We start from the raw sequence: 12,351 nt of genomic DNA, 5'->3' as shown, positions 1-12,351 counted from the left end.
AAACAAACAGGATAAAGGTGGACTCAAAGCACACCTTTGTCCAGGTAGATAGACCAAATTTAAGAGTAGACGGTTGAGTCAGGATGCATCTGCAGTTGGACTTTTTACAGCTACTTGTAAATGCAGTGTTTTTGGTAATCATGTCTTGCTCGCACAATTGCACATCTTTTTCTTAGGGAGTAGATTAACTCAAAACACGTCAATGGCCAGTACGGGGATCGAACCCGCGACCTTGGCGTTATTAGCACCACGCTCTAACCAACTGAGCTAACCGGCCACAATATAGGGTGTTTAATCCACCAAACTAGAAGCACTTTATCACCATTTTACACAACCACCAAAATGTAATGAGTTTATCTTTTGGAAGTACTACTCCCATACACAAAGTTTCATTTAGTTGGAGTCGTTTTTGCATTGTGTTGCTGGCAGACCAACAAACAAACAGGCAAAAGGTAGACTTGAAACACTCCTTTGTCCAGGTAGATGGATGAAGTTAACAACTAGATGGTTGAGTCAGGATGTGTCTGCAGTTGGAATTGTTACAAGTACTTGTAAATGTAGTGTTTTTTGTAATCATTCTGTCAAGGTATCAAGTGCACATCTTTTTCTTAGGGAGTAGATTAACTCAAAACATGTCAATGGCCCGTACGGGGATCGAACCCGCGACCTTGGCGTTATTAGCACCACGCTCTAACCAACTGAGCTAACCGGCCACATCAAGAGATGTTTAATCCACCAAACTCGATGCGCTGTAACAGTATTTTACACAAAGATTTAAATTTCCACCAAAATGTAAAGTGTTCACCTTTTGGTTGCACCAATCCTAGACATAAAGTTGTATACAATTCGGATGGGTCATTTTTGCCTAGTGTTGCTGGCAGACCTACAAACAAACGGGCAAAAGGTGGACTTAAAACACACCTTTGTCCAGGTAGATGGATGAAGTTAACGACTCAATGGTTGAGTCAGGATGTGTCTGTAGTTGGAATTATTACAGCTACTTGTAAATGCAGTGTTATTGGTAATCATCCTGCGAAGTCTTCGTCTATCTTTTTCCTTACGGACTAGTTAATTTAAAATTCTTTGGCCCGTACGGGGATCGAACCCGCGACCTTGGCGTTATTAGCACCACGCTCTAACCAACTGAGCTAACCGGCCACATTAAGAGCTGTTTAATCCACCAAACTTGATGCGCCGTAACAGTATTTTACACAGATTTAAATTTCCACCAAAATGTAAAGTGTTCATCTTTTGGCTGTACCAGTCCTATACATAAAGTTGTATACAATTCGGATTGGTGATTTTTGCATAGTGTTGCTGGCAGACCTACAAACAAACAGGCAAAAGGTAGGCTTAAAACACACCTTTGTCCAGGTAGATGGATGAAGTTCATGAGTACATGGTTGAGTCAGGATGTGTCTGTAGTTGGACTTGTTACAGCTACTTGTAAATGCAGTGTTATTGGTAATCATCCTGCCAAGTCGTTGTGTATCTTTTTCCTTACGGACTAGTTAACTCAAAACTCTTTGGCCCGTACGGGGATCGAACCCGCGACCTTGGCGTTATTAGCACCACGCTCTAACCAACTGAGCTAACCGGCCACATGAAAAAATGTTTAATCCACCAAACACGATGCGCCGTAACAGTATTTTACACAAAGATTTAAATTTCCACCAAAATGTAAAGTGTTCATCTTTTGGCTGTACCAATCCTAGACATAAAGTTGCATACAATTCGGATGGGTCATTTTTGCAAAGTGTTGCTGGCAGACCTACAAACAAACAGGCAGACTTAAAACACACCTTTGTCCAGGTAGACTGATGAAGTTAACGACTAGATGGTTGAGTCAGGATGTATCTGCAGTTGGAATTATTGCAGCTACTTGTAAATGCAGTGTTTTTGGTAATCATCCTGCCAAGTCTTTGTCTATCTTTTTTTTAGGGAGTAGATTAACTCAAAACACATCAATGGCCCGTACGGGGATCGAACCCGCGACCTTGGCGTTATTAGCACCACGCTCTAACCAACTGAGCTAACCGGCCCTGGTGTACCTCCCATAGCATGGCGATTGGGTCTCAAATCAAGGCTATAGTCATTATTAATTTTTAATTTCTGTATAGTATCTCCATAACAAGCAGGCTATAGTCAATAATACAATAAAGTGGAAGTGGATTCCAGGTAAAACTGTCTGTAGATATGATGCCAAACTCAATCTCTTTTATTGGGAGTAACATTGCTATCAAAATGCCAAACGGCCTTGAACTGTAATGAATAACACAAAAGACGCATCTTTTCCACACTGACAGCACCTCATAAGGCCTTTTTCTCTACATTCCTTTCTCTATTTAATTAGTCTTTTGTGTTTTTTCCTACTTTGTAAAGCGCAATGTAAGCATTATGTACTGTTATTATTATTTAAAACATGTATGTGCATGCGATTATTTCAATTTGTGTTGATGGAACGTAGCTCTGACGGGCAGCGTCTGCTAATACAATCCACCAGCTAATATAGTATTACCTTTAATTGTGAGGCTCATGCAGTGTGGAAACACAATCATAGAGGTGTTCTCCTCTCTTCAACGGAAAATAATTAGATTAGCCATCTCTAGAGGTGAAACTACAATTGCTGATGACATACATTATATGTTATATGTGCTCTTTATTCAGCTAGAGAGAAGTGTGTCGCTGTAAAACGCTGAATGAAATCGTCTAACCGGCCGTCCTCTCTCACCTGCTCACTTCCTCTCCTGCTGTCCATTGTGCAGTTTAACCGCTGTGTGACCTCCCAGATGATTAAATGGTTCAGTAACTTCAGAGAGTTCTTCTACATCCAGATGGAGCGCTTCGCACGCCAGGCTGTCCGAGAGGCCCTCACCCGGTGGGTTTGGCTTGGCATGTCCTTTTAGTGGCAAGACTTCCATTGTTTGACTGGGTTTTATAGGCGCTGGCATGGAATTTTTACTTTAGTTTAACATTCAGCTGCTGCGCGTATGTTTGGCCATTTGGAGAGAGAAAGAATTGCAAATTGCAGAATGACAAAACTTTGTTGAATCGTGCTCCAGAGTTAGCCAGCAGCTCGTAGCATCATCCAGTTCTGCTGTAATCAAAAAGCAACTGCTAGTATTTTACATGATATCTATAATTTTCTGTATTGCTAAATGCCACAACTCAGCTCTGATGTTCAATTACTGCATTTGAATGTATAGAAATTACATGAAGTGATGGATTCTCGCTGGATTTTCACAATTCAAATGAGTCCGTTTGTGTCTCAGGGACGGTGCGCCTCGTCTGGGCCGAGAGAGTCAGCTGCGAGTGGGCCGCGACACGGAGCTCTACCGCATACTGAACATGCACTACAACAAGAGCAACATCTACCAGGTGAGGAGAGCGTGCGGCGCGTCTGTTTAGCACCACAGCTCTCAGCCGGCTAATTGTGTAACGGTACACGGTCCTTGGGTGGGTGTTTTAATACAGCGCTGTCAGTGCACTGAAAGCGTGATGCAATTATCTTTTATGGGTTGGGGACCTTGAGTCTGATTGGCTCACAGCTTTCTGAGGAGCACCACAAGGTTGCATGTAGGTTTTGTCCTAAAAGATGTATACAGTGGAGAATAGTGTCGAAATGCGATATGCATCTCAGACTGCTCTCTACAATGATGTGGCCTTGGATGCTGAGCTGATATCAGGACCGACAATACAGCAGAAGTGGTCGTGTGTGGACACCGTTTTCTACACTGTAGTACAAAACTGAAGACATCAAAACTATGGATCTAGAGTTCTGTAGTAAGCAAAAAAAAACAAGTATTAAACTGAAAAATGTGTGAAATTTTGCATTCTTCAAAGTCGCCACCGTTTACTTTGATAACAGCTTTGCACACTGCTGGCATTTCCTCCGTCAGCTTCATGAGTTAGTCACCTGGAAGGCCTTTGAAGGAGTTCCCACATATGCTGAGCACTTGTTGGCTGCTTTGCCTTCAGTCTGCCGTCCAAATCATCCCAAATAGTCTCAGTTGGGTTTTATGTAGGGCGACTGTGGAAGCCAGATCCTACTAGTTTATAGTTAAAAAAAAAAAAGAAAAAGTAGGATACAGAGGCTCTGAAGTCAACTGGAATATAATTCTTGGGTCTGATTTGACCAAAACTGAACCGTACATAATCAAAAACGCAGCATGAAGCATGGTGGTGGCAGCATCATGACGTGGGGGCGGAGCTTAAAGTTGTGTTTTGGGTCACTGTCCAGTTGAAAAACAAATAATAGAGCTTGCTGCAGGATGCTACAGCAACAGTTTTGGTGCTGCCTCGACTTGTTGAACTCACGACTGCATTCATAGGAACTTTCAACCTTCTTGAAATAATCAAGACATCGCCCTTTTGTTTCTCTTAAATAGGATTACTACGTGTGCCGACATTACCTCGACACTCCGCGACTTACAGCTAATTTCATCACTTTGATGTCTCTCTTGAATGAGCAGCTGTGTCCAAATCTTTCTCTGATGTTGCATTTCTAAAAAAATTTTAACTACCACCAGGGCACGCATGGCAAATATTTTACTCAGTTTCTCAATTTATTTTCTTTTCATTGAAGGTACAAAAAAAGTTGTGTTTAATTTATTCTCCCAAGGTCTTAAATCATCACCATTTAGGAGCTAAACTGTTCTGAGATCTGCCTGGTTACTGTCGCTCAAATACTGTAATATGAAAAAACAAAACAAGTTCTTGGCAATTCGTGTCCCTGCATGTATGGAAATAGAGTTGCTATTGCATGTGCTTATTAACAATGTTGGGAACGATCTATAAATTCAAGGGCTTTGGCTTTTAAAGGGAAACTGCATGTGTAAGAGAAAATATATGTATATATATATGATATTGTTTCTACTATACAAATGAAAATTATACATTTCCAAGAGCAGGTGTTTTTACTTGCGCCGAATGAAGTGTGCTGTGGTTTTGCTTTTATTCAGTGCTGCTGCCTTTAGTGTGCATATAATAATATTTTTTTTCTAAGTGTGAGGTTGCGCAGAAGAAAGAAATGTGAAGTAGTGCATTGACCTGCTGAAGAGGGCACCGAGTGCTGTGTGAAAACAATCACCAACGACTGAGATTCATTGGGTTTATTTAGCGTTAAATTCAGCCGATGATGATTCTTTTTGTGCGGGGCTGTTCAGGGAAACTTTACCGCGGCCTTGGAAATACTAAAAATACTGTCGGCGTCTAACAAAATCTCTCGCAAAAAAGTCAAGGCGACGCTGAAATACTAAATCATCTCCGTGGTGGTTGAGAGCAAAGTCGCACGGCTGCTTTGTGAGTCTGAAAAGCCGCGTTTCACCAACATGTGGTGAGTTTATTAGCTGATTGAGCCTCGGCTCGAGTTAACGCCGTGAATAGATGATTTTTTTATTTCAACTATCACATATCAGAGGAGCGTGTAAGCCACGAGCGGCAGATCTGTGGTTTAAATCCCACCTTTTCTCTTTTCTCTGCCCTTCTCCCTTTAAAACAAAGCAAAAAAACCCCAAATAAATCTTAAAAATAATAACGACCTTCACGGGTTGCTGCTGTTGTGCTGCCTTTGCTTCCTTTGACACTCATCATTGCAGCAGATTGCCATTTTCGGTACAATAAAACTTGAGTGCGTTCTGCGAAACGACCAAACTCTGTGCAGCACAACGAACGGGAGAATTAGGGAAACACAAAAGACACAGGCTGAATATTCCCATCAAACAAAATGCGTTAAAAAAAACACCTGTGTGGGTGCACTGAATGGTAATTATAACGTGTATTGTAATGCGCCTCCTGTGAAGGCTGCCAAACTATTCACTGCTCAGAAATTCTTATTAAGAGATTTTTATTTTTTTTTTTAAATAATCAAAACTGAAGCAGAGCCACACATGCTGATGAAAGCTGTGTCCTCCTGGCTTTGACTAAACCTCACCCTCACAATAGCGGCACACCGGATGAAACGCTCTCACAGTGACACGTTGCTGAAAAGATCATTTCACCAGGTATAATTAAATTGCAGTTGCAGGTATGATTTCAACTGGTGGTTGGATATACGACTGAATCTATACTTGCTCCCTTCACAGGTTGTTAAGTTTGCGTAAAAGCGCTTTGTTTTTTTTGGCGTCTCTGCCCGCAGGTTCCAGAGAGGTTCATCGAGGTGTCCGAGGTGGCTCTGAGAGAGTTCTACTCCGCCATCTGGACCGGGAGGGACAGCGACCCCTGCTGGAAGAAAGGCATCTACAAAATCATCTGCAAACTGGACAGTCCTCTCCCGGATGCGTTCCGGCTGCCCGGCTGTCCGGTCGGCTGAACGGCTCACACACAAAAAAAAAATGCATGCGATTTTACTAAAAACAACAAAAAAACAAAACAGAAGGGAGATTTATCAAAGCATTCATCAACTGTGAGAACTGCTACGAGGTTCGCTTCTACAACCCCATTCACATCCGAGAGAGAAAAAATAAAACTCCTCCTGGCATACTGTGCAGAGGAAGACACATAACATACATGCTTAAACCGACACGCACTGGCGCTCCGTCATGGGAGTCCTGTGACCGGAACATTGAATTGCAAAACATTCCTCGGCAGTCAGTTGACTTGTGCTTTTTACAGGTTGAAAATAACGAGGTGCTGCAGCTACAGAGACTGTTTCTTTTTTTTTTGTTAACGACGTCACGGGAGTATGCATAGCTGCCGCCGCGTGGTTGTTGCATTTTGCAGATGAAAAAAAATATATGCATTCCCTGACAATCCCACCCTGTAAATTCCACCACATAAACGCTACTCTATGCATCCGCTCAGTGATTTAGATGTGCTGCCGGGCGCTCGCCGTGTAAATGTTTCCAAGACAAAGCCTGAGTGCACACCGAGTTTGCGAGGTCGCCCTTCGTCGCCTCCGAGCAAAAGAGCAGAAAAAAAATTCCAGCTTCCAACATTTTTTTTTTTTTTGGAAAAAGATAATCTTGCACAAACAACACAATGACACCCAAACATTTCAGTGCTGCTCCGGTGTTCATTGTCACACATTCAATATGATTGTTTGCTCGATATTACCTTTTATCGTTGCCTTGTGTGTGTGTGTGTGTGTGTGTGTGTGGGCTTCGGGATGCTTTTTTTTTTTTCTTTTTTAAAAAATTTCCTCCAACATCCAATCAGATTTTTTGCAACCAGGCTAGAAAATCTTGAACAAAAACAATCGTCCGTAGTGTATTTGTAAGATTTCTGGTCACGTATTTTCCAACCAGTGGGGTTCTTTTTTGCTCGTATATCCATCTCTCTGTTCGGTATTAAATTATTCTAGAGCTTTTTGTACATGACGGCACAATGTAATCAGAGTGTAACTACGGTTCTGTCAAGCGGGGCGGTATATTGAATTTAAATGTTTTGTTGTTGACGTACTCTTATTGTTGAAATGTTTTCTTTTTTAAACGTGAACTAAATAGGCCACATTTGTTTCCTCCAAAGAGGAAGCTTTCCACTCGATCTGCTGTATATCATCACCCTGAAGAAGAAGAAGAAGAAGAAGTTTCTGCTCATGAAAATGTTGGTCGACGTGTTTTTTGAAGTGCATGTTTCCTAGATTTGCTTTTTCTTTTTTTGCCTCTTTTATTTCATCTTTTCTATTGTACATATTCTTCTCTGTAGATCTGTGCCTCATTTACAACTTTGGTGAATTTTGATGTTTAAACTTATCAGCGAATTAAAGTGATGCCCAGGCTTGTGTCGTCGTGGTGGTGATGTCTGGATGCACATTCGCTCTCTTGTTTCTGGTAGCCGACACCAACGCTATCACACACTGAGCCTTTAATCTAACACAGTGACACACATGCCACGCTAATACTTAGATGGTGGGACTAAGTCTAACCACCTGAGACAGACTCGCAAACACACAATTTCTCTGGTATGCGTCCTTTTCTTGACTCAGACTGGACAAAGAGTCTTGTCACGTTGACCCTGGTTAAGTAAATGCTCCACATAGTAGCTTAAATTTCAAAATAAGAGGTTCAATCTCCCTTAAATTGCTTCTTTTTGGACAGACTTTCGTCCACATTTGAGAATTATTTTCAGTTTCAGGAGGACCCACTGCAAAAATATCCGTCTGTATTTTCTATATTTAGGACATTTGGAAGGAGCGGCGTTTCAAACTGTGACGATTTGTGAAGCAGAAAGTATCTGCAGGTTTTGGACTCGGCACTTGGATTCTGAAAGATCAGACACATTTGAGGAATAATCAGGCCAGATTTCAGCCAGTTAACAAAACATTCTTGCAGTTACTAGTTAATATTTGTACAGATTGGTTGTTAAGTTAAGCTCAGTTAATCAGCTGTATCAGAAAGTCTTAGATCTTTCTGAAGCAGATGTATTAATTTAGCACCTTTTCACACACAATCAAAATGCTTTATGAGCAACAATAAAAGAGTTAAGGCATGCAAATGTGTGTCTATACCGTTCACATTTTTTAAATCTGTGAGAAAACCGTTTGTTCATCTCCCAATTTTAACCCTGGAACTGTTTAAATCACATTTACAGATTCTATTAAGAGCAGATTGGCTCCAAAGGGAAACTCCAGCAGCTCTTCTTTTTTTTTTAGAAATGTTGTTTATCATATCACAAGTCCATATTGAAAGTAAAACCAAAAAAAGAATCTTGTTTCATTTAAACTTATTTGTTGAACTTGAATGATTCAGCCGTGGATGTGTGTCAGGGATGAGAGCGGCGGTGATTTCAGCCGTTCGTCATGTGTAAAAATGGTCATATGACAGAAGTCACAAGGTTTGATTAGAAGCAATCTGGGAAAGAACTTCCACTTGCAGTCATCCACACGCTGTCGGCCAAGTCTAATTCCTGGATGACATGCCTGTAAACCAGCTCAGCCTTTCACTAAGTCCGACCACCTGATGCTGCGTTTCACCGAAGCAACATGTACTTTTAATATCATTAAAAATCTAAACACAATAAGAGTATAAATACAAGATTTAGTGGAGAGTTTGCAGAGTTCAACAAGTGCAACCAGCTCTTCTCTCTCTGCTTCTAGTTCGTCTTTCTGGGGTTTCACTTGACTGCAGCTGCAGACCCGGAGAAAATCCATCTGTATGAACGGCAGTGTCCGAGTTCTCCAGCCCAGCAGTGTGACAAATACATGATTATTTACGCATTTGGATGTGGAGATGTGGTCAAAAGAAGCAGAAGCTCATTCTAACTACACACAGGAGGGGAACTGGAAGGCAGGATTGTCCCTTCAGGCAACTTGACTGTGAGTGAAGTAGATTTTTTTTATTTTTACTTTTTGTATTGGACAGAAATCGATCATTCTCACCTTCAAAATATAAGCGTGGTACTTAGTAGTGTCTAAAGAAGAGGCAGGGGAGTTGACAACCCCTCTGTGGGGGTTTTTAATGGTTGCATTTGGCTTCATTGAACGACTTTTGAATTGTGGTTTTACAACATGAAACAAAGCGTAAGTCTGTAAGGTTTTACTGAATTTCTGGAGGGTCTTGGAAGCCACAGTGTGCTGCTTGTTGTGGCTATTTTATCATTTATCCCCCCGGCATCGGATGAGCATTTGATAAGGCTACTGGAAACTCATTCAGTTTGATCCAACCCTTGGGGACATTTTTTTATTGTTTCACTTCATGGGGTCATAAAAGAACACGTAATTCCTCTAAAAATTCTGTAAGTCATGGTTTTCTTGTTTTTTTTTTTTTTTAAATTGCGTAGTTGCTTTATAGATATCTCGTAACCAATGACTGTTAAAGGGGGTTAAAAAAAAAAGGGCAAAATTCTTGATAATGTCCACATCAAACAGGATACATGACTGCAAAAAGTAATTTGTGATTTTGTGAAGCGTGACTGTATCAGTTTGAAATATATTTATTTTATATGTATTTGCTGTGTTTTTCATTTTACTGTTTTAATTTCTGTTTTCCACCAATTAATAGTTTTTTTGTTGTTGTTTTTTTTATGGCAGCCTGGTGGCGATGCAAAAAAAAGAAAAAGAAAAAAGTCTGTTAACCAGCAGCCACCATTTTAGCCTGACTAGCTGACTCGCTGTACCAAAGTTTTACGGCACTTGACTTACAACTTCACTTTTTTTACACCATCAAAGGCCGAAAAAGTGGCGCTTTAATGGTGCTCTAATTAAAAACCTGCCTTTTATGCCATCAAACTGTCTGCAAAAGCCAAAAAAAGTGCCGCTTTTTGAAAGTTTTACGCTGTCACAAGCTGAAAATTTGCAGATCTTATTTTAGCGGGAAAAATAGACTGCTAAAATATCATTTACTTTTTCAATCAGCGATGCTTCTAAACCCTTAAAATCAATCATACATCAGCCAGACACTTGTTATTGCTTGATGCGGTTTGAACTGACACTGGTTTGCTTTGTTTTTGCATTACACGCTTGTTATTCTCACAAATCAGTCGAGGCTGCAGCTTTATTTTGAAAAGCTTCCGGCAGCGCTGCGTCGCGTTACTGCCGCTGACTTGACGCTGCTGTGTGCGCAGACGGAACCGGGCCGCTGGATGATGGCGTTAACGGGGCTGCTGCTGCTGGAGCTCGGTCTGTACGCCTCCTGCTTCGTGTGCGGGATCGTCACGGCCGCATCCATCACCATCGTCCAGGTGACTCTAGACTCATTTAATATTTCACTAAGGAACTTCCGGGGAACCTTCAGGTAACCAAGGTCCAAAGATCCCAGAGGTTCCTGCTTTCTGTTTCGTCTTTAGGACAAACTGCAACTTTATTACAGCCGCTAAATTAATTGTCTTTATCAATTAATTTGCCTAAAGTATCAATAGACTTGTGTATTTAAAAAGAAAAAGAAAAAGAAAAAAGTTTTCCATATATTACTGGAGTTGTGTTTCTGTGTGTTGTTTTGTTGAACTTCACTAAATATCGATCATAGAGCGTCGCACAGACTTTTCCGTCAGTTTAAGCTGCAGGGCTTCTTCCGCCCTCATAGATCAAAATCAACATTTACTTTGAAGCTTTAACAACTTTCTCCTAATGCGCGGGCGTGCGAGAACGTGTGCGCGCACCAGCGCAGCTACTGTCCTCGTCATGTGACCCGGACCAGACGCTCCTCGTGCCCAATTATTCGCCCTGCTGCCTCTTTATAGGAGTCAGATGCTGCAGTTAATACACCAGTGTGTGTGTGTGCAGTTTGTGTGCTTCTGGTATGGAATGCAAAAAGTGCCATAATTCGCCTCGCTTTGCACTTCAAATTACAATGCTGCTTTTTATGTGGAACCCTGGAAGAGTTGTGCTTTATATAGCATTAGAATTACAGTGGCGCTTCTTATACCGTCAAGTCACGGTGCTCCAGTTACCACGCCAGGTTTTATGGTGTCAAAAACAAAAGAGTGCAGCTTTTTAAGGCATTTGAAACATGTCAAAGCTAAAAAACGTGCCTGATGTGCTTTAGTTAGCATTCTGTGTTTTATGGCACAGTCAGGGAAAACTTAATGCCGTTGTTTTATGCTGTCACGTTTTTAAAAAGTGACTTTTTTTTTTACAGTGGTCCAGTGACCATGCCCGGTTTATGGTGTCAAAAAGTGACAAAAGTGCAGCTTTTTATGGCATTTTGAACACATCAAAAGTCGAAAACTCCCTGATGTGCTCTAATTAGCGTGCTGTGTTTTATGGCACAATCTGAAAAAACGCCACTTAGTGCCGTTTTTAATGTCAAGTTTTTTTAAAGGTGTAGCTTGTTACAGCACTCTTATTGCAACTCAGTTTTTTATACCATCAAAGAACTAAAAAGCAGAGATTTTTATGACACTTTTTAGGACATTAAATTGCAACTCCAGTTTTACGCTGTCAAAAACCATAAATGCGCATCTTTTTCAACAGCCCTCGAATTACATTTGCACTTTTTGCACCATCAAACGCTGAAAAAACAGACTTCAAAAATGGTACTCTAACGAGACTGGTGCTTTTTACGCTGTCAAACCAAAAAATGCCCCATTTGTTACGCCAGAAAGTCAAATTCGACAATGATCAAATTACAAAACACCAGTTATTGTGCCAGCAAAAGAGTGGCAAGTCAAGTAACACTTTGTATGAACTCTCATCACAAGTCAGTTTTTTACGCCATCAAAAGCTGAGAAAGCAGCAACTTTTCCGGTACTCTATAATCAATCCTGGAAACTCATGGCTTTCTAGGGTGCTAGAATTTCCACAAATTTTTGTATTGTCAAAAAAAAGTGCCACTTTGTGATGGGACTCTTATTACAACTCCAGTTTTTAGGGAATCAAAATACAAAAAAAAAACTACAATGGCAACTCTGATTACAACAGCCCTTCTGCACTGACAAATGCTAAAAATCAACACTTATTATGCCGCTCTGGTGGGA

The 12,351-nt window shown here is 41.0% G+C and overlaps 1 protein-coding gene and 5 non-coding genes across 6 annotated transcripts in view; 1 reads left to right on the top strand and 5 right to left on the bottom strand.

Annotated features, from left to right (window-relative positions):
• The window catches only part of LOC103363229 (prospero homeobox protein 1-like), a 12,468-nt gene extending 4,748 nt beyond the window's left edge, over positions 1-7,720 (top strand). The window contains exons 3-5 of the mRNA XM_008289891.1: positions 2,766-2,878; positions 3,273-3,378; positions 6,137-7,720. Coding sequence (XP_008288113.1) covers positions 2,766-2,878; positions 3,273-3,378; positions 6,137-6,310 — 393 coding nt within the window. The 3' untranslated portion in view covers positions 6,311-7,720. The remainder of the gene's footprint in view (positions 1-2,765; positions 2,879-3,272; positions 3,379-6,136) is intronic.
• On the bottom strand, positions 204-277 carry trnai-aau (transfer RNA isoleucine (anticodon AAU)). Its single transcript has one exon. It is a non-coding gene; the product is annotated as a tRNA-Ile (tRNA).
• trnai-aau (transfer RNA isoleucine (anticodon AAU)) lies at positions 640-713 on the bottom strand. The gene has a single exon. It is a non-coding gene; the product is annotated as a tRNA-Ile (tRNA).
• trnai-aau (transfer RNA isoleucine (anticodon AAU)) lies at positions 1,085-1,158 on the bottom strand. Its single transcript has one exon. It is a non-coding gene; the product is annotated as a tRNA-Ile (tRNA).
• trnai-aau (transfer RNA isoleucine (anticodon AAU)) lies at positions 1,528-1,601 on the bottom strand. The gene has a single exon. It is a non-coding gene; the product is annotated as a tRNA-Ile (tRNA).
• On the bottom strand, positions 1,969-2,042 carry trnai-aau (transfer RNA isoleucine (anticodon AAU)). The gene has a single exon. It is a non-coding gene; the product is annotated as a tRNA-Ile (tRNA).
• Positions 7,721-12,351: the final 4,631 nt, after the last annotated feature.

This window comes from Stegastes partitus, unplaced genomic scaffold, assembly GCF_000690725.1.
Source record: "Stegastes partitus isolate 25-593 unplaced genomic scaffold, Stegastes_partitus-1.0.2 Scaffold643, whole genome shotgun sequence".
Taxonomy (NCBI): Eukaryota; Metazoa; Chordata; class Actinopteri; family Pomacentridae; genus Stegastes; species Stegastes partitus.
The sequence above is the reverse complement of the archived record's forward strand: the minus strand, read 5'-3'. Positions and strand labels throughout refer to the sequence as shown.